The sequence below is a fragment of the Staurois parvus genome, unplaced genomic scaffold, assembly GCF_062004578.1.
Source record: "Staurois parvus isolate SC_StPar_1 unplaced genomic scaffold, SC_StPar_1.0 ptg000361l, whole genome shotgun sequence".
In the NCBI taxonomy this organism is placed as follows: Eukaryota; Metazoa; Chordata; class Amphibia; order Anura; family Ranidae; genus Staurois; species Staurois parvus.
This window is the reverse complement of record NW_028318157.1, coordinates 7638806-7660274: the sequence shown is the minus strand read 5'-3', so window position 1 is coordinate 7660274 and position 21469 is coordinate 7638806. Positions and strand designations below refer to the sequence as shown.

The 21469-nt window shown below is 40.4% G+C and overlaps 1 protein-coding gene across 1 annotated transcript in view; it reads left to right on the top strand.

Moving 5' to 3' along the window:
- AFF2 (ALF transcription elongation factor 2) overlaps nt 1–21469 on the top strand; it is a 759231-nt gene that overhangs the window by 651724 nt on the left and 86038 nt on the right. The window contains exons 11-12 of the mRNA XM_089684953.1: nt 9170–10177; nt 17658–17779. Of these exons, the coding sequence (XP_089541079.1) occupies nt 9170–10177; nt 17658–17779 (1130 nt within the window). The remainder of the gene's footprint in view (nt 1–9169; nt 10178–17657; nt 17780–21469) is intronic.

The following is a 21469-nucleotide window of genomic DNA, read 5'->3' as shown; positions in this document are numbered from 1 at the left end:
AACATCTTCTATTGCTGGTCACATCTCTTAAAACCTAGGTAGTCTGTCACATGGTATCTGTTAAAACAGAGTTCCCCAACCCCCGGGTGCTGGTCCATGGCCTATTGGTGGCTGGGCCAAGAAGCAGGGAGTGAGTCTCCATCTTTATCGGCAGCCGCTCATGTTGCCACCTGGGCTTCGCCTTTTGTCGGGTCGGCGGCAGGTGCCCTGCTGTGGGCTGTACATGCGGAGGGTCTTGATCCTTGTGGGGGTCTAGTGCACTGCCACCCTCTCACCACCAGAGGGCACCTGCTCCCTTTCACATCACATGAGCTTGATTTGTTTTTGTTAGTAATATTAGAAAAATATGTTATTATGTAAAAAAATATATAATTTTAAAATCTTCATTTGTTTGGATGATTACATGAGCTCAATTCAATATTATTAATAATAAACAGAGCTCATGTGATCAGCAAAACAAATACAAATTAAGATTTAAAACAAATTTCTTTTTTTAATAATATTGCTTTTCTTATAATGATAATAAATTGAGCTCATGTGGTCAGCCAAAGAAATACAAATAAAGAATAAAACATAAATATGTTGGGGACGCATGCGTGGCCAGGGACGATGGCGGCCGCACTTTAAGTGAGCTCCGCTCATCCCGGCCAGCGAAGACTCACCCGACACTCGCCTCCGCTCCTCTTCCACTGCGGGTGAGTCACCCGTACTCTGCACCTGGCCCGGCACCTGAGAGGAGGCTTGATGGGGAAGATAGGGCGCTGGAGGCCCCCCTCCCCGCGACCACATGACCCACGGCCCTCGCCGCTCCGGAGGTTCCTCTCCAGGCCACAATCCCCAGCCTCAAGTATGACTGAGAGCCCAGGGAGGGATCGCGGCCCCCCGGTGGTCACGGAGGGTACTGCACCCACAGACACTCCAGCCTCTGCCCTGACACACTCCCTGCTGGAGGACTATGAGCCCCGGCATGCTACTGCAAGGGCTGCGGAGCACTCTGCCTCAGAGAAGCATCCTCCTTCCACCCTGGCATCTCAACAGGCCACCCAGTCACCTTCCCTCACATTGTCAGCATTGGATGACAAGCTACAAAATTTTTTGCGCAACATTACCGCGTCCATATACGCTGAAATTGGAAAGCTGGCCTTGGATCTTAGAGGGGAAATTACCCAGATTGGAGACCGCACGGACAGACTGGAAAATGAGTTTGATGATCTGGTACAATACGTCCACGTGCTGGAGGAGGATAACGCTTATCTGAAGCACTCCATGTCCCAAATGCAGCTCCAGCAAGAGGATCTGGAAAATAGGGAACGGCGTCAAAATATCCGTATCCGCGGTATGTCCGAGTCTATTGCAGACGCACAGTTGCACCGTCATCTTCTGTCCTTCTTTACCGCGACTGCCCCCTTGGTTCCAGAGGCAGATTGGCGTATGGATAGGGCTCACCGCTCCTTGGGCCCAAAACCTGCTGAAGGCACCAGATCTCGCGACGTTATTGTTCGCTTTCATTTTTTTCAAAGCAAAGAAGCTCTACTTTCTGCTGTTCGCCATAAATCGTCTCTGGAATTTCAGGGGGACAGACTCCAACTTTTCTGCGACCTGTCCCCGATATCACTGGCTAAGCGACGAGATCTGAAACCGATCACCACACACCTTCAACAACACCGTGTCCCTTACCGCTGGGGGTTTCCCTTTCGGCTGATCGTAACTAGGGACAATACCCAAGTTGTGCTCCGTGATCTTCATGAGGCGGACTCCTTCTTAAAACGCCTGGGACTTCCACCTCTGTCTGAAGATGTATCCCCACTGCCACCAACTCCGTCTCGTCCATCCACCACCCCCAACAAGATCTGGACCCCAGTTCGCAGAGGTCGGAAGAGACTTTCCCGTACCCCACAACGTCCGCGTTTTCCTCGGTCAACTGATCCACCTGCTTGACGATTCTCTGGGGCGCCCTTCTGAATCCGGTGATGAACCTTCCCTCCTGGGTTTTTGGTTCTTTTTGTCTCTACATAATTTTCCCACAGGTTTCCCACAGGTTTACCTTATCTGTCCGGCCAAATTGTCGGGTGTTTTTCATGTTTGATTGTTTTTTTTTTTCTGGCCGGGCTTGACGACCTTTCCGATGTCCTGGTTGTTGTGTTGCTCCCGACTTTGTCTAGCCATAGGCCTAGACGACTTGGGTCCCATTGTTACCCCCGAGTTTATATCCTTGCGGATACTTATTAGTGTTAGTTCTCTGTTTTTTGTTTTTTATACTATTACTTTGCACTGTACTGTGTTATTCAACTGTTTTATATTTTTTGTTTTTCACTATATTACATCAATGGTATTCCATTCATGTTTCATGCTATTACATGTAGGTCAGTTGTCGTTGTTTCATAATGGCGTTGAGGTTTCTGTCATATAACGTCAAGGGCCTCAACTCCATTCAAAAACGGTGGATGGCTTTGAGGGAATTCCGATCCTCTGGAGCAGACATTATTTTTGTCCAAGAAACCCATTTTAAATCAACTGGCTCTTTTCGTTTTGCCTCGAGATTTTTTCCCCAAGCCTACTCGGCCTTTAATCCTTCTGGGAAGGCCGGGGTGGCAATCCTTATTGGGTCACACTGCTCCCTTCGGGTTGTTTCCTCCAAGGTTGACCATCAGGGTCGTTTTCTTTTTTTAAAGTGTATGCATGGCGAGACTCCCCTTGTTCTGTTGAATTTATATGCTCCCAATACAGGTCATCTGCAATTCCTATCCCAAACGCTCGCTAATCTAGACTCTATTACTACCTCACAGGTGATTGTAGGGGGAGATTTTAATCTGATTGTTTCCCCCCATAAAGACAGGAAAGTGCTTTTTGAGTCCACCCCCTTGAAGCGGCAATGCTCCTCTTCAAAATCTTTCCGTAAATTGATTAGGGAGCATCGTCTCTTTGACGCTTGGCGGATTAAACACCCTCTTCATAAACAATTTACATTTTACTCCAACCCTCACCGTAGTTATTCCCGCCTAGATCATTTTTTCATCTCTGCCTCTTTGCTCCCACTTCTGGTTTCCTCTGAAATCAATCCCATCACTTGGTCTGACCATGCCTCTTTGACCTTAAATCTTTTTTTTCCCCCTGCTATACCCAAACCGTGTCACTGGCGCCTTAATGAGACATTTCTTTCCACGGACCATCTTAGGGATGAATTGTCACGGGGACTCGATACATACTTTACTCTTAATGTCGGTTCCGTAACTTCTTCCTCATCTCTGTGGGAGGCCCACAAGGCGGTTTTTCGTGGACTTTGTATCTCCATGGGTTCTCGTTTAAAAAAGTCCTCGGCGAGTGCTAGGGCCTCTCTCATACAACAGCTCTCGTTGGCGGAACGTCAGTTACTGAATAAGCCATCTATTTCAGGGCTTCAGAGGGTAACATTTCTACGTGACCGAATTAAAGCCCTTGACTCCAGTAAGACTGCACAATCCCTCCTTTGGGTTAAACAGAAATGTTATGAATTTTCTAACAAGCCACACCGTATGTTAGTCAACCGTCTCAAAGCCCAGTCCCCCTCCACGATGCCCGACCTTCTAATACAGCCAGATGGAAGCCCTACTTATGATCCTCGGGCCATGGCAACCCTTTTTGGCTCATTCTATGGGAAATTGTATAACTGTTTGACCCCGGACCTTCACCCTTCTCTCACACAACCATCGTTTGATAATTTTTTTGACCCCTTGCTACTTCCGAGAGTATCACCCTCAGACATTGACGCTCTTAATGCGGACATTACGCTAGAGGAATTATTGGATACAATTAAACACCTCCCTTCTCGTAAAGCCCCGGGACCGGACGGACTGCCCTACTCCTACTATAAATCTTTAATTGGTACTCTGGCCCCTCATCTCCTATCCCTTTACCGAGATCTATTTAAGGGAATCATACCCCAGACTGACTTCTCCCCTGCATATATCTCGGTTATTCCTAAGCCTGATAAGGATCACTCTATCGTAGATAACTATCGCCCTATTGCCCTACTTAATTCCGATTATAAGATTTTTACTAAAATCTTGGCCAATCGACTATCCGGTATTATTTCCAAGCTCATACACAGAGATCAGGTGGGCTTTGTACCTGCCAGACAGGCTGCAGATAACACCAGGAGATCTATTGATCTGGTTGATCTGGTCAACCGTTCCTCTACCCCTACTGTGTTATTGAGCTTGGATGCCCAAAAAGCCTTTGACCGTTTAAGCTGGCCTTACATGTTCATGGTTTTGGAGAGATTTGGTTTTAGGGGTTCATTTGTAGCAGCTTTGAAGGCCCTTTATTCATCCCCTTTCTCACAGGTCAGATTAGCTTCCTTTCTCTCACCCCCCTTTCAGATGTCAAATGGCACTCGTCAGGGATGTCCACTCTCTCCCCTGCTGTTCATTCTCTGCCTGGAGCCATTGGCTGTTGCCATCAGGTCGAATCCGGATATTCGGGGGATACAATCCCATTCTCATGAGTACAAATTATCATTATTTGCAGATGACATCCTCCTCACACTTACGAGTCCCCACACCTCTTTACCCATTTTGCACAAAATTTTTAAACAATTTGGGGCTTTATCAGGTTATAAGGTCAACACGTCCAAAACTGAGGCACTTCCAATACATGTTTCTCCTGTTGTTCTTTCCTCCCTTCAGGCAGCCTTTCCCTACCGGTGGTGCACCCACTCTTTAAAATATTTAGGCACCAACCTTACTTCCTCTTACCAATCCATATACGACGCCAATTTTCCCCCACTGTTTATAGCAATTTCTCGCTCCCTGAAACACTGGGATGCCTTGCCTATCTCTTTCCTCGGTCGTATTAATGTCTTAAAAATGACCGTGCTACCCAAACTTTTATATCTGTTTGCAACCCTCCCCGTACCCGTTCCTATGTCCAAGCTTCACTCCCTTCAGAAATCTTTCTTACATTTTATTTGGCACAACAGGCGGCACAGGATTGCTCGTTCTGTTCTCCTTTCCCCACGTTCTAGGGGAGGCTTGGGAGCACCGGATATAATAACATACTATTTTGCAACCCACCTTCGCTTTCTTATGTCCTGGTCCATTCACTACCCTCCCAATACATGGACTGAGATCGAGTCTTTACAATTGTCCCCAGTTCATCTGTGTTCCCTTCTCTGGTCGACCTCGGCGGTGGATGTCCATTCTTTTCGCCACTTACTCCTAGGCCCCATGCTTTTTTCATTGACTGTTTGGCAGAAATGTAAGGCTAAATTCACATTGGCTTCTCAATGCTCCCCACTGACAAATATCCTTTATAACCCTAATCTTCCAGACAATATGGCCATGTCCCGGATGTCTCTCTGGGTAGTATCTAACCTTTTTCAACTACGTCACCTGGTACACCCGGTGACTCGTAAGTTACATTCATTCTCGGATCTCCAGAGGAAAGCCTCTCTACCCTCTCGTCATCTATATATATACCTTCAAATACGCCACTTTTTCTCTACTCTATCACCCTCATTGAGCTTGGGGAAACCTACCCCCTTCGAACGTCTATGTATGGAAGGTCCCCATCAAAGGGGTATTGTCTCTAGCACCTATAAACTTCTTATGGAGGCCCCCCCTTTGTCCAATGATGCTCACCTTTATATGCGTAGGTGGTCTCAATTTATACAACGTGATATTGACTTATTAACGTGGAAGAAAATATGGGATAATGCATCTAAATCCTCTATTTGTGTGGTTTTTAAGGAAAACATATACAAGATTATGATGTTGTGGTACAAAACACCGGAAGTTCTTCATGTTTATAATCCGAGTGCTTCTCCTGCCTGCTGGCGCTGTAGTAGAGCTTCTGGCTCTCTTTATCATATTTTTTGGACCTGCAGCTCCATTGCTCCTTTTCGGGAAGAGGTCCGCTCCTTGTTGCAATCATTGTTGCAAGTTTCTCTCCCATTTGACCCACTGCATTTTTTGTTGGGCTTGCCATTCCCGGGTCTTTCTAAACTAGCCAGAAAACTTGCTGCACATGTGCTAACCGCGGCCAGGAGAAGTATTCCTATGTGTTGGTTATCCTCTACCCCACCTTCATTGCCAACTTTGTATAAACTTATTACCGATGTAAGACAGATGGAGTGTTTGACTGCTTCACATAGTGGTTCGTTTGCTGTATTTGAGAGGATTTGGCTCCCGTGGGATACCTTCTCTTCCTCTATGCCAGCCCAAATTGTAAGACCATGATTTTTTTTTGCATTGTTACTATATGACTCCACTGGTCTTGACCAAATGTAATCTTAGCCATCGATGTACCTCTATGTTTTGCTTGTTTTATTTTCCCTTTGTTTTCTGTAACACTTGATTTACTTGAAAACCAATAAAAATTGTTAATATAAAAAAAAAACATAAATATGTGAGTGGCAGATGAGGTGACAGGCTGTAAACCCCCACCCCGTGCTGTGAGGTGACAGGCTGCACCCAACCATCCATTGACCCCCACAGGCCCATGGCGGGGTTGTGTTTCACTAGGCCGGTCCCTGGTGCTGGGGAGGTTGGGGACCGCAGTGTTAAAGGGGAGGATCAGAGTGCAGAAGGCTAATGTTAACCTTTTACAAGGATCATATAATCAAGGACAATAAAATATCTGTCTTGCAAAGGAGGGATCCTTGAGCAGTGGTTGTCCCAAGGTAAGCAATGTGGGCCTTTTATTACTCTTTATATGTCCATGCCATATATAATTTAAGTGAAGTGAAGTTTACTTAAAAGTGGTTGTAAACTTTATACATAAAATATGAATAAAACATATCTTTCTATAGTGTGTACCTATCTCTATCCACAGGACTAAGTATCATTTCTCTCTGCCGCTTTGTTCCTCTGCTGTCAGCATGAATTACTTCTGTCAAGTCTTCCTCACACCAAGAAAAAAATGGTGACAGTGGAGGAACCTCCAGCAGATTGACAGTCCCAGCTCGGTTCCTGTGTATCTCTTCCTTCCAATCCGTTCTCAGAGCTGTCCTCACTGAGCTCTGCAGTGTGTAATTTCAGCTAACCATTCCTTGTTTTCTGAATGCTGAGACAAGCTGTATAAATTCTGGACTTTGAATGGATGCAGAGAAGAGATGACTGCAGAAAGACAGGTACAACTTATGTAGGAGGATTTGTTTCATCTGTGTGTATTCCCTGAGGCTGGTCCCTTCACTGGGTATATGTAAGGGTTTACAACCACTTTAAGTGAATTTAATTTAAAAAAAATAAAATTTCTGTTATTTTTAACAATCATAAAATACTGATACACTTACTACAGCTAGAGCTAACGAGACATGTCTCTTACTTCTCATAAGGGCTCCCTCACACAACAACGTATGTTACTGTAACTCTCAGAAACACATTGGTTATGTGAAGGTGCATTGCCATTCATTTTCAATTGCACACTGAAGAACATTTACAGTGCACTGCAATGCATATGTTATTTAGAGCAAAGCCCTATTATATGTTATAATGCACTACATTTGGAAATGTAAAAAAGGGCATGATATATTTTGAGGTCCATTGACAGCTCATTCAAAATTAACGGGCTACCTGACATAGCACTAAAAAGACTGCATCTCAGTGCACCACATTGTGCTTTGAACGATCCCTTAAATTGGTTCTAAAGGCTATTTTGTTCTTAAAGTAAAAAAGAGGCTTATACTTACCTGCTTTGTGCAAATTGCTCAGAGTGGCCTTATAGCTCTTCTTTAGCGGTCCCTGTCAGTGTTGTCCACTCCTTCTGTTTCCCAATGCCCCCATAGCAAGCTTTGTGTTATGGGGGCCTTATGAGGGCATGCTCCTGAGCTGGGCTGTGTGCATCAATGCACACACACACAGCACATCTTGGCCATGTCCCCCGCTCCTTCCTTAGAGGAGGAGCCTATGGCTCTTACTACTCTGGGTCCATTCTGTGAGAGCAGGAAGAGACATTGGCACTTCTGCAGATAGCACGGGATTGAGAGGGGACTTGGGTACATGTTGGGGGAAGAGTGGGCAGGGAAACAACTGGTGGGATATTTTTTCTCTCGGTGCAGGGAATGCATTACGGTAAAACATGATTTGACTTTAGAACCACTTTAAGGGTCCTAGGGGTTCATCTCCTCTCCCATTTTTCCTCCCTTTTCCTGTCCCACTCCAGTTTTTTTTCCCATTATGTGACTCTAAAAAAAACACAAACCTGTAAAAGAATAGGTAGAATATTGATCTTTCTTTACTATTTGAAGAGTTGTTTAAAGTCTCCCTGCATCAAAATCTGTTTATTTTACTCTGTATAAAGAAAATGGTTGCAGGATAAGTATGTATTTACACTTCTCCTCAGCAGCTTCTATATGCATATCTACCATCATCAGATTACTGAGAGGTTCTCCATCTCTTACCACTTGCTTTGCTATAGCCTGCCAAAATTTGTTGTCATTCACATTGAATTCAGATGATGCCAGAAAGAGCTTAATAAAAAAAGATTTCAACAATATATGGATTTCAGCAGAATGTATGTATAAAAGACTGTAATGTATGTTTAAGAGAATGTAATACATCCCTAATAATCCTCCACCTAAAAGTACTCTAAGACGCTAATTGCTTAAATGATTCTTGTCCCTTGAAAAAATAATAAATAATAAAGCCAGAGTTATTCTTTAGTTTAAATCCAATGTACCCTAGGATATTTTTAAGCTCTAATTAAAACGTCTGACAGTTTTGACTTTCATACTTGTTTTACCCTAATCTTTGCATTTTTGTGTGCTGCAACTGTTCAAAAACAGTGCTAATTATGCTATATACAGTACATAAATTCCACATTCCAAAACAGATCTAATTATCAGAGTATTTATTTTAACCTTGTTGTTACATTCTCTTGAAATATATTTATGTATCTAATATACTATAAAAGCATTGAACACTATTTGCCTAGTATTCAGGAGAGAAATTATATAAAACACACATTATAAAAAATGTATCATTTATTGGGATTATTTAGCATTTTTGTTTTGTTAGATTTCTCTAGGGCAGAGATGTAAATTAAAATGAACGCATCCAGCATGCTCACTAATTAGCTATTACTATAAATAGACTCTCGTTTCTGTGAAAAGTATCAGTTTAATCTAAAATAAAGTATTTCATGGTATGCATTTCATTGAAACACTGAAATATAATTTTGGTTTAATCTACAGCCTGAACCACCTTCCACAAACAAATGGCAGCTGGATAAGTGGTTAAATAAAGTCAATCCACACAATAAAACCATAATTAACAACCAAAATGATGTGCATTCGGAAAACAATTCTGAGGCTCCGAACAACCAACAGATTGAGGGAGACAGTAAGCGAGAACTTGACAATATTATCCCTCAGCCTGATTCTTTGCCCAAAGAGAGGGAGTTGTTGAGTCCTGTGAGAGAAAAAGGCAAAACTAGAGTAACCCAAAAACCACAGGAAGCAAAAAACGTAAAGCAGAAATCACCAGCCCACAATGAACCTACTACACAAAGGGCTGTTGCCAAGAAACAACCAAAAAGGGTTGAAAGAACTTCCAGCGGTGAAGACTACACATGGAACAAACCAAACCCCACCAGCAGCACTCCCAAAGAGAAGGACTTACGAGAAATCCAAGAGCCACCAAAAGCAAGGACAAAAACCACTGTTGCTAAAACAGCACCACGAAAGGAACAAAGGACTAGTACTGGAAGTACGTCAGAAAAAAAGAAAGCTAGAGGGGCAAATAAAATTGTTCCTAAATCAAGGGAATTTATTGAAACAGATTCTGCATCAGATTCCAACACTGACCATGATGAAGTCATGCAAGTTAAGGTATCAACGACTGGGCCCATTAATCCAGTGAAGCCAAAGGACTGCAGCAGCAGCAACATCTTAAGTGTGAGCAGCTTAACAAGCAATAGCAGCAGCATATCACTAGACCAGACACATAATGATCTGGAGGAGCCATTTTCACCACTGCCTATTGTTCAGAGTGAACTGCTTTCCCCTTTAAGAGAGATTGAAGAGCTTAAGTCATTATGGGTGAAAATAGATCTTAGTCTTTTAACCAGAATACCAGGCCATGAGATATTTGAGAGTGAAGCTTTAAAGAATGAAGCAAGAGACACAGGCTTTAAACATAAGCCTCAAACACCAGCTACAGCCCCCGAGAAAAATGCTACAAAATCAAGAAGGAAGCACAAGGTAAGTGCATTAGAGAAAGTGGAGTTAATGTGCTGACACCTTGTTTAACAAGTGTATTTCATATTTACTTATGAAATGTATTCCTACATAACAGTATTTTCAAAAAGCAGATGTAAAATATAATGCCCATATAAAAAGTATGTATTTATGAATAGTGTTTTTTTATATATTAGTGGGGGCAACCATCTTAATCCCAGTTAAAATGTAATTTTCTGTCTTACTTGTTGGCAGCTGCCAACACAACTTTAGCTGAAGGATAGAAATCATAATTATCAGTTACCAGTGTATATCCATTGTATATTCTTCATGTTCCTTTTCTGGTTCCTTTTCCTTTTTCTGTGGTCATTAAAGCAAACCTAAGCCTATTAGAAAACCTTTGTGCTCTATCTGCTATCCGGGGGAGTGCTCAAATACTTGCCTTTCCCAGGGTTCGGTCTCCCACAGAATGCTGTCCAGTAAACAGGGTCGGTGCTAGACTATTTTGTGCCCTAGGCAAGACCAACTACTTGCAACCCCCCAAAAAAAACTTCACCTGTAGTTCTACTTCATCCCTTCTAGCACACATCCTCTTTCCCTTCACATTTTTTACCCTAGCTCAAGTCCTCTCCCCCAAACCCCCACTCCTAGCATAAATTCTCCCAATCCCCCCTCCTAGCACAACTCCCTCCCCAATCCCCCCCTCCTAACACAAATCCCCCCAATCCCCTTTTCCTAACACAATCATCCCGAATACCCTTCCCAGCACGAATAGCCCCCATCCCCCCTCCTGCACAAACCTCTCATTTCAGCACAAATGATTGGTACCTCTCCCCCTCCTTTTATTCTGTACTGTTCCCCCGGTCTGTAAGCTCTCTTCCCCCAAACTTACAGGTGGGAAACCAGATAGAGGTGCTAGTTGTACTGTGCTCTTCTGTCAGTGGAGCGATCCTCCATACAGCAGATGACACAGAATTGCTCTTGGATTAGTCTGTGCGCAATTGATTACCCCTCCCCCATCTTCTCTAATTTCTCAGCAGCAGGGAGCCAGGAAATGAATCAAACACTGAACATGCCGATGTGCCATCTGCTTTATGGAGGATCACTCCACGAACAGGAGAGGAGAACACAGCCCGCACCTTAGCAAGGGAGAATGTCACCAGAACACCGAGGATCACCAATATGGGCCCAAAAGTTTTAATGAACGATCACATAGTTACAGCAAGGCAACATTTCGGAGTCTTGCAGGCATGTGACCCTGATGAAGGGGTCTTGCGAGACTCCGAAACGTTGCCTTGCTGTAACTATGTGATCGTTCATTTAAACTTTTGGACCCATATTCCTGATCCTCGGTGTGCTGGTAACATTCTCCCTTGTTTTACTAGGGAGATATGCTGTGCAGAGAAATACACAGCGGCATGTCCTTGCTTGCAGAATAGAGTGCTGTGTTGACATCCATAGCCGCCAATGGCGGTGCGGGTAGGGCAGTGCAGCCCCTCTACCCGGGAATGCAAATCATGAATGTATACATGACTTTGCACAGCCCTGCTACCCTGTAGCAGTAATTCTGCTATAGGGTGGGGGGAAAGAGGTTAAACACTAAGCTCTCTACCTGCGCTCCTTTCATAACATAGTTTTTAGGGCACATGACACTGTATCCTTTAAATACATGGAGGTTTCCAGGCTAGGCCAAACTCTTATATTACAGAGCAAACCTAAGGTTTTTAATACAGCATGTACAGTTCTGTACAACCGCCCTGTCTGATCTTCCTCGTTCGATCAGTGCAGCTGATGGGCTGCTTAAATATCATGAAGTGTCTTTTTTTCATTACACTTTTTTTCATTACACTTTAAAAGGACAAGCCAACATGTTTTAGGGGTTCTAAAGGGCTTAAAATACCTGGGGAGGATACAGGCACAGACAGCAATAAAAACCTATGAACAGGATATTAGGGGAAAAAAAGCTTACAATATCTCCAAAAACATTATTTTAAAGCTGAAAAATACAAAAAAAAAATCAATACAAAAAAAGTTAGAAAAACTAATAAAACCATGGGATTTGGAATTAAAAGCAGCTTTTTTCTTACCAGATTTATCAGAGCTGATAAGAATCTAGGTATTGTCAAGGATTTTAAGTTAGCTGCTGGAGCCTGCTCTTAATGCTCTTATTTTAATTCTTAATTGGCCTGGATTTGGCCTGTGTTTTTTTTTTCTTTACCACTTGGATTTAACTAAGGTGGCCCTCAGAATCCTCTCAGTTTATATGACCTGCTAACCCCGAGCCTTTTGTAAATATAATTTATATCTTGACTCTGAAATCAATCTACATTTGCATTCAGTGACTCCTACTTCCACCTCTCACAGGTTTTTATTGTTGTCTGTGTCTTGGTAAGGAAAATTTTCCCTTTATTTTCCTGGTGATCTGTGACACCAGAACTGAAAGTTAGGAAAAATCCCAAAGTTTGACATGCAGCCATAGCAGCAGTAGAGAAGGAATCTTACAACTGGGACACTTGTTTTAGTGACAACTAAGTTTGACTTTTTACTTGTGTCTACCAGACAGGAAGTGAAATCTCTCCAATGGAACATAATAAAAATGCACAGGAGTTTTAACCCTTTTTTTGCTCTGTTCAATGTGAAAAAATTCATTAGAAATACTTTATTAAGTACCAAATTTAATTAGGAATGACATGTTATGACCTTATAGAAATTAATTTTTTTAATATAAAATCTTACATTGATCTAGGGCAGGGGTGTCAAACTGGTTGCCCTCCAGCTGTTGTGAAACTACAAGTCCCATCTTGCCTCATGCTTGTAACTGTCAATCTTGAAATGCCTCATGGGACTTGTAGTTTGGCAACAGCTGGAGGGCCACCATTTTGATAACTGTGATCTAGGGCAATATAGATTTGTTTGGTACTTCTGGAATACAGTAGCTGACTGTAAATATTATTTTTTAATATAATGAAAAGTTTTTACGTTTTTTATGTTCTCACAATTATATGTCCTTAAAATAACGAATTGGTAATAAGCCCAGCTTGTATTCATGCTTGCCCATACATTCTATAACCAAATTTTATTAGATTATTGATAGGGAACTGGCAAGACAAATGCTATATCACTTGAATATGTATGTAATCTAAAGAAGGAATTGCCTTGCTGCTTATAATGAGAGATGGTTGAATTAACAGAATACAGTATTAAATAAACCCAATACTTTCTAGATAAACTGTGAATCTCCTAAATAAAGAAGTAACAAATTGTCAATCATTGGAGAACCATGCAAACCATAGATCTTGATTGCCATTTTTTGTTTAGAGAGTTGAGTTATACTATGCACTTCTCACAGAGATGTTCAGTAATAATACATAACAATAAAATAAGGCCTGGCATTGACCTGGATGAGAGAAACGTATTTGTACCATATGGCCATCAATATGGCCCTTGTATGTACAATATGTTCAAGAATTGAACAACCACATTTTAGCGTAATATCCTTTTGATTAGTTATCATAATGAACGAGGTTAATGAGTTAGTGAAAAGTGATACTGCATACTATATTTTGTGCACACAGCCAAAGAAGGGCAATGTGTGCTTAAGTGACTGTGCCTCCAGGTCTCAAATGTTAGTGTTGACAGCATTACAGTATCCCTGAACAGTATCTCCAGTAGATTATATGGATGTTATGTGTTTCATTACCTGACTCATAAGGAGCAGAGCTGACCTACATACACAAAAAGAAGGTCAAATCTGTTGGAGACTCATTAAATCCCATTAGTTGAATGGTATACATTCTTCAACCAGTTAACTGTAACACACTGAAAGAAGATCTCTGAACCCAAGGCTCAAAAAAGCTAATTATATTGGCAGTGTTCAAGTGGTTATTAGATTTAATTCAACATAGCACCTCACTAAGTTGTTATTGTCTACAAAATTATAATATCTGATTGAATTTTCTTCATTCTTTTAAATAAAAAAGCAGACATAACTTCTGAGTTTGGTACAGAGAGTGAGACTTTTTAGTTCCATGTTTTATGTATAGCCAATAGTTAAAACTTTTTCTTTCTTTTTTTTTGGATAGCGTGTGGGAGCATAAAAACCCCTGCCCTGCTATCTTTTGCTGTCAAGTTGGGGGAATTCACCTCTTAGACAGCTGTCACCAGAACAGGTGTCCCCATTAACCCTCACCTCCTGTTCTGGTGACAGGTATAACATTTTAGATTTCTCATCACTTTCTGTCTTTCCGACAATGGCAACTAAGGCACACATAAAGCGTAGATCTACAGTACCTAGTGGGAACACAGAGGACAATAAAAAGCTGACAGGAGTTCTAACCCTTTCATATTAATCTAAAATGTAAAACATGTTTTTTTCTATGTATACACATTATATGCAGTGTATTGCCAAGGCCTAAACCACAATGTGATATTCACGTTTGCTGTTGCTGTGCAGCAACAAGTAGATGTGACTGATTGGATGGATTACTCCTAGAAACAACCCTTCCTAGTTCTACCCCCACCCACCCAACAAAAACAATCTTGTATATTTCAGTTTTTGTAGTGCTCATCATCAGAGAGCAGCAGGGATTTTTATTTGCTTAGTAGTGTGATCAATATTCATTGGTGTAATTTAGGCTTTATCCTGGATTAACAGCCAATCCCTGTAGGCACCAAAATTACAAGTGTTTCTAGAGTCAAAACGTTTCCTATTTTGAAAAGAGTATACAATGATTGGAACTCCATCCAATTTTTCTACAGACTGTGTCCCCACTGCGGTGACTCAGCTTCTTTATTTCTCCTGGTGACTACTGTCTCTGGGACTGGAAGTAAGGGAAAATCTAAAATTCTGAGTTGTCATTGTAACAGAAATAGAGAGGACATCTAAATGGAGACCCTTGCTTTAGTGACAGCTCTCTAAGAGGGGAGTTGACTCATTTTGGATTTATATCCTCTTACTTCCTTTTGTGTCTACAGGACAAGAAATTAAGGAAAACCGTCCAATAACACTAAGATGACAAAGGAAATTACAGGGCTTTTATCCATTCCCAAAAAAATGATTGGTGTTAGATGCACTTTAAGTAAAAAAAAGTATTTCTGGTATTCCAGATCTGTAGAAAGACTGACTAATCTTGACTAATCTTGACTGCCAGCATATTTAGAAAGCAAACTAAAACAAACTGAAAGTGCAAGGCTCAGCTATCTAAAGTCACCTTATGCCATTAAACCAAAGAAAAGCTCTAGAAGGTCTGTTTACGTGACTGACAATAATACATATAAAAATCAACACTGATAAAATCTCAATATTTAAAGAAAGTTTCTATCCAAATGTATAAACAAAACTGCAAATGTGGTTAGTTTCTTCAAGGAATCACCAGCATCCAAGGGAAAGTAGTAGGATATTGGTAAGTATTAGTTCCCTCTTTAGCTTATGTTCCCCAAGATGATTGGCTGACCACATGTGAACTTGGGTACATAACAATAATTCGTTTTTTTTACCACACTGGAGTGTGTCAGCACATTCCTGGCCACAATAGAGCTGCTGTGCTTGGTTATATTTTGCAACAACTATTAAATAGCAATTGCCAAATGTGCCTCACTGTGGACAACAATTATCCTGCATTCTTCAAAAAGTGGAGTTGATATTTTTACCAACACTGTGGATATAACATCACTGCAAGCATTATAAATCTTGAAACTATACATTTTGAACACCTTTACTATGTTGAACCATGATGAAGGGAAAGCCACACTTCCAGGTAGACTGAAGCGTGAGTATATGAAATTGCTTCAGGCAATTCTTTTACACAGGCCACATCCCCCTTGATGCATCTATGACCTCTATGACTAAGCCCTAGTGGGTGCCAAAATACATCAGGGGGTGTGGCCTGTGTAGGAGAACTTTCTGAGGATATTTAATTTGCTCACACTTCATTCAGGCTGGGAGTGTGGCTTTCCCTTCATCATGATTCAATCACTGCAGGATGAGTGAACACTGGAGCTGGCACCCCTATCTCAGAGGACCAGAGGGATTGACCTTTCTTTGACTTTGAGTGGTGCTCTAAGATTGTTACAAATAACCTTTAATATGTTGTTTTATGTTGTATATTATTCCTTGTTTGGTATATGGGGCATAGAGGTTGATTTACTAAAACTGGAGAGTGAAAAATCTGGCGCAGCTGTGCATGGTTGCATGGTAGGCATTCAGCATCTAACTTCAGCTCGTTCAATTAAAATTTGACAAAAAAACTGGAAGTTGATTGGTTTCTATGCACAGCTGCACCAGATTTTGCACTCTCCAGTTTTAGTAAATCAACCCCATAGTGTATGACATAGTATATTGCTAATCTACATATATTATTACCCCAGAGGAATATATTCTAAAAGGTGGGTTGGTATTAATTGGTTTTAATGAACAGGATGTTAAAATAACATTTTGTATGTGAAATGTACAATTCCTATAATATCTCCTTGATAATCAATTTTATTTTTTAATTTGATTGGATAGAAATGTTCTTTGGATTTTATTGATAGTGATTCTTACATTTATTATATAGAGCCATGTAATCAAGTCTTTTTGAGCATGTAAGTTTGGTCATATGGGCATACCTTTGGTGAGATGTATCTCTCAGTGCAGCCAATTCCACTCAACCATTCCACCATTATGGCAACCAGATGATGGTGCTCAAAGCCTCCCAATGCAACACCCATAATGTAGAAAAAACAGGTGGAGAACCTAATGGCCAATAGATTGGCACCAGCATTATGTTCTAGTGGAAACATAAATATTAGTTTTGGTTTTGTTAAATATTGCCGGTTAGCTACAATAAAATGTAAGTCTATATATGTGCTGAATTTTAACCAGTCATACACAGTAGCTATTATAAAATGCTTGTCTGTACTTGTATGTTTTTCAGTGTAATAAATTAAGCAACCACTTAGCGAACTAAAGCTTGTGTTTGCCTTGAGGCTTGTTATCTTTACATGCTAGTTTAATATATGATAGTATAATTGTGAGAATCATTATAAATGTTGAATCAAAATTTAAAAAGTCTGTGATTCAAATCGAACAGATGGTACAGTAGCTCTCTTTTTTGTGTTAACTTTAGTTTTCAAACCTTTCCTGTAAACCTAACAGTGAAATATTCTGCTTGTTTGCATTAGGTGGATTGCAATCAAATTACAATCCTAATAGGTTACCTGTACAACCACACAATTTTTTGGATTCACAGTCATGTACAACTCAGATACTGTAATTGCATTTAGCAACTGCAATTTATAAACAAAAGATGTGAAAAAAAAATAAGAAAGGGCATTCTGATTAAAAGAACATTTCCCTTAAGTCGTGTCTCCCTAGGCCTTGGCTTTTGTTGGCTTTCCAAAAATCCATGAATGAGTTCTAGTATGCTTCCAGTTTCCATCAATATATTCATGTGAAAAAAACAAAGCAACTCTTGGGGTTGGGGGCAATGCATTTAATAAACTGTCTCACCGATTTAATTTAAAGCAATCTGAAAGCAGTGACATACAGAGTGACAGCAAGAAACAGCGTTTGGATGACTCTATCACCCCCTGTCTACTCCCTCCATGCATCTCTCCTATTCCTAATAGGACAACTGGCACTAAAGAGTGAGTATGTTTTTCTTCCTAAATATGTGTTTCGACAGTGTTTATTTGCATGTCATAGAGTAGTTTTTGCTCTTGAAATTTTTAATATTATTTTTATTGTTACATTATAATATGTTTTATATAATATTTTGTTTTATAATAAGAGCAGTATGTCCAGTTATTTGGGTGTACTTATTAGCCTGTTTATAAATAAAGACTTATGAAAATACATGTGGTTTAAAGATATAATAATGTACCTAACATCTGATGTATCACATGATATAAAAGTAGTTGTTGTTTAACCACTTGCCTATCGGGCACTTTTACCCCCTTCCTGCCCAGGCCAATTTACACCTTTCAGCGCTGTTGCACTTTAAATGACAATACACAGTCATGCAACACTGTACCCATATGAAAGTTTTATCATTTTTGTCACACAAATAGAGATTTATTTTGGTGGTGTTTATTCACCACTGTGTTTTTTTGTATTTTTTGCGCTATAAATTAAAAAAGGTGAACATTTTGAAAAAAAATGCATGTTTCTTCGTTTCTGTTATAACATTTTGCAAATAAATAATCTTTCTACACAAAAGTAGGCCAAAATGTATTCTGCCACATCTTTTATGAAAATAACCCAAATCAGTGTTTATTATTTTGTTGGTAGGAACGTTATAGGAGTTGATTTCCTAAAGGCAAATAGGCTGTGCACTGCAAGTGCACTGAAAGTGCAGTTGCTCTAGATCTGAGGGGAACATGCAAGGAAAAAAAAAACAGCATTTTTGCATGCACATGATTGGATCAAAGAATTCAACGGAAGCAAGCAAAATCCTCTCTTGTATTAAAAGAGGTATAGACTCCAGAGAGAGAGATATCATATTACCCCTGTACAAATCATTAGTGAGACCTCATCTGGAATATGCAGTTCAGTTTTGGGCACCAATTCACAAGAACATTGGGGAACTGGAGAAAGTACAGAGAAGGGCAACCAAACTGATAAGAGGCATGGAGGAGCTCAGCTATAAGGAAAGCTTAGAGAAACTGAATATATTCTCTCTTGAGAAGAGATTAAGGAGGGATATGATCAACATTTATAAATACATCAGTGGTTCATATAGTGAACTCGGTGTAGAGCTATTCACCCTGAGGTCATCACAGAGGACAAGGGGGCACTCTTTACATCTGGGGGAAAAGAAATTTAATCTCCAAACACGGAAAGGTTTCTTCACAGTGAGAGCTGTGAAAATGTGGAATAGACTCCCTCAAGAGTTGGTTCTGGCCAGCTCAGTGGATTGCTTTAAAAAAGACCTGGAATCTTTCTTAGATACACAGAATATAACTGGATACTAACATTTATAGGTGAAGTTGATCCAGGGAATATCGGATTACCTCTTGGGGGATCAGGAAGGAATTTTATTCCCTGCAGGAGCAAATTGGATCATGCTTTGCTGGGTTTCTTTTGCCTTCCTCTGGATCAACTGTGGGTATAGGATTATAACTTTTTTTTTTAATGGTTTAACTGGATGGACTTTTGTCTTTTTTCAGCCAGACTAACTATGTAGCTTGGAATTTGAATGGTAATTATTGGTCACACAATACATTATTGCTATGGGCAGCACTGCTATCTTTTAAGCCAGTTATAGATGTATCAAATCTTGTTCCGCAGGGACCAGCCAAGATTTGATCCATCTATGGCCAGGCTAATAGTACCCAAGTCGATCCATGCTGGGTACAAACAGCATGTCATCTTTAATATGCCATTACTGCTAGCGGCTATAGGAACCCTTTACTCCTACAGTTCTCTTGTTAAATTTGCCAAAGAAGGTGGCTGGAAGAGAGAAAAAACATTTTCATAGTTTGTAGCTTTTGAGTCTTAGTGCTGTCCCTCTAACCCTAGTGGCTTAAATACTGACCCATAAATGTTTTTAAGGTGAATATGCCTATGCTCTGACTGACTTGTTAGACTGCAATAAAAATTAAAGTGTATCTAACGCCATCATTTTTTCTTTTAAGTTTTGGCTAGACTTAAGTATGGAAGGGTAGAACCTATGTCAGGTTTTTATTGCTTCCTGTGTTCCCATCGGGGACAGAAAGTGGGGGGGAATTTCAAAACTTTACAGTTTTAACTGAAACTGGCGGTGAGGAGAATCCTTGTAACAGGGATGACTGGCTATCTAAGTGGGGATTTACCCTCACTTTAGGTAGGTTTCCAATCACTTTCTACTTGGTCTCCAGGATAGGATGGGAAACTTCTCCAACAGCACAGACAGCCAACAAATTAACAAAGGTTTTGACCATTATCCTCTTTTATCCAAAACTAAACAAAAAGTTTGGCTTTTGATATATTTTAACGTTACATAGATCAATGTAGTGAGAAAGATGGTATTAGAATTGGCTGCTGTTATCAACAGCTAATAAAAAATTTAATGTAGCGCAGGGAATGATTTAATGCATTCCATTGCCAGTAAAGGTCTCTGACTAGTATGAATTCACAGACTGATAATTGTCATACATATTAAATAAATTTTACTGTACACAAATGACATGCAGGTATGTGGCAGCTCTTTGCCTTCCATACATAAATCCATCGAAGGAAAGGCTGCTTCTTCAGCTTTATTAACTGTTTGTCGTTGCATTTCAATTAGCAAAACATGTTGGCAAATTAAGCCATTAAACATGTTTAATTATTCCAATAAATTCATTCACAATTGGTTATTATTGCAATTAAAACTCAATTTTTAGAGTAGTTACAGCCCAAAGCTAGCTAACAATCAGTTCAACGATATGTTACAATTAATGTCGGCTAATGATGCTTTTCCTTTCATGAAAGGGAGAGGAAAGGTTTGTCACTTTTATAAATCACTGGGAGTATTTAAATCCAGTTGGAGGTAGTAAATGACAGAGATACTTACAATGCTGAATAGTTTGAGAGATCTTCACATGGTCTATTTCTCTTACATAGTATACTGTAAACATTGTTGGATGCTATAGGAAAAAAATAATGATTTAATAATATTACTTCAATGTGACTCAGTTCAACTGAGCGCTGACACTTTTTCAATATTATTCACTAATGCCAGATGCTTTTGACTTACAATACTACACATTTCAGTTCCTGGACAGAAAAAAACCTTTTATAGTTCATAAGGATCCCCCAACCTTTACTTAAAGATGCAAAATAAATATTTACTTCTCTGTTTTATGTTAATTTCAGAGCAGTCCTAGTTAAGTTATCACACTGGCAAATACTGGGTTAGTTTAAAGGAAATCAGAACTTAGGGAAATGCAGGGGAAATTATTGTTACCTCCTTGTAAAAATACTTTCCTGGCTTAAAGCGGAGTTCCACCCAAAAGTGGAAGCTCCGTTTTTTCTGCCACCTCCACTGCCACATTTGGCCGTTTTTGTGAATTGAATTGAAGAATTGGATTGGGTTTAGGACACTGCTGGATCCCTGGACAGGTAAGTGCCCTAATATTAAAAGTCAGCAGCTACAGTATTTGTAGCTACTGATTTTTTTGGGGGGGCGGGGGCCTGAACTCCACTTTACCGCTTTAAGTGCTTTTTGAGCCACTGACCCAGAGTAAGCATGTAGATTAGAGAGTTAAACCAGAACCAAGTATACATTTTTAAAATAAATATCACTTGCTAGGGTGAATATTTAGCTGATATGCTGACTGCTGTTGTTCCAAAGTCCTTTTTTTCTGCTGCTTCAG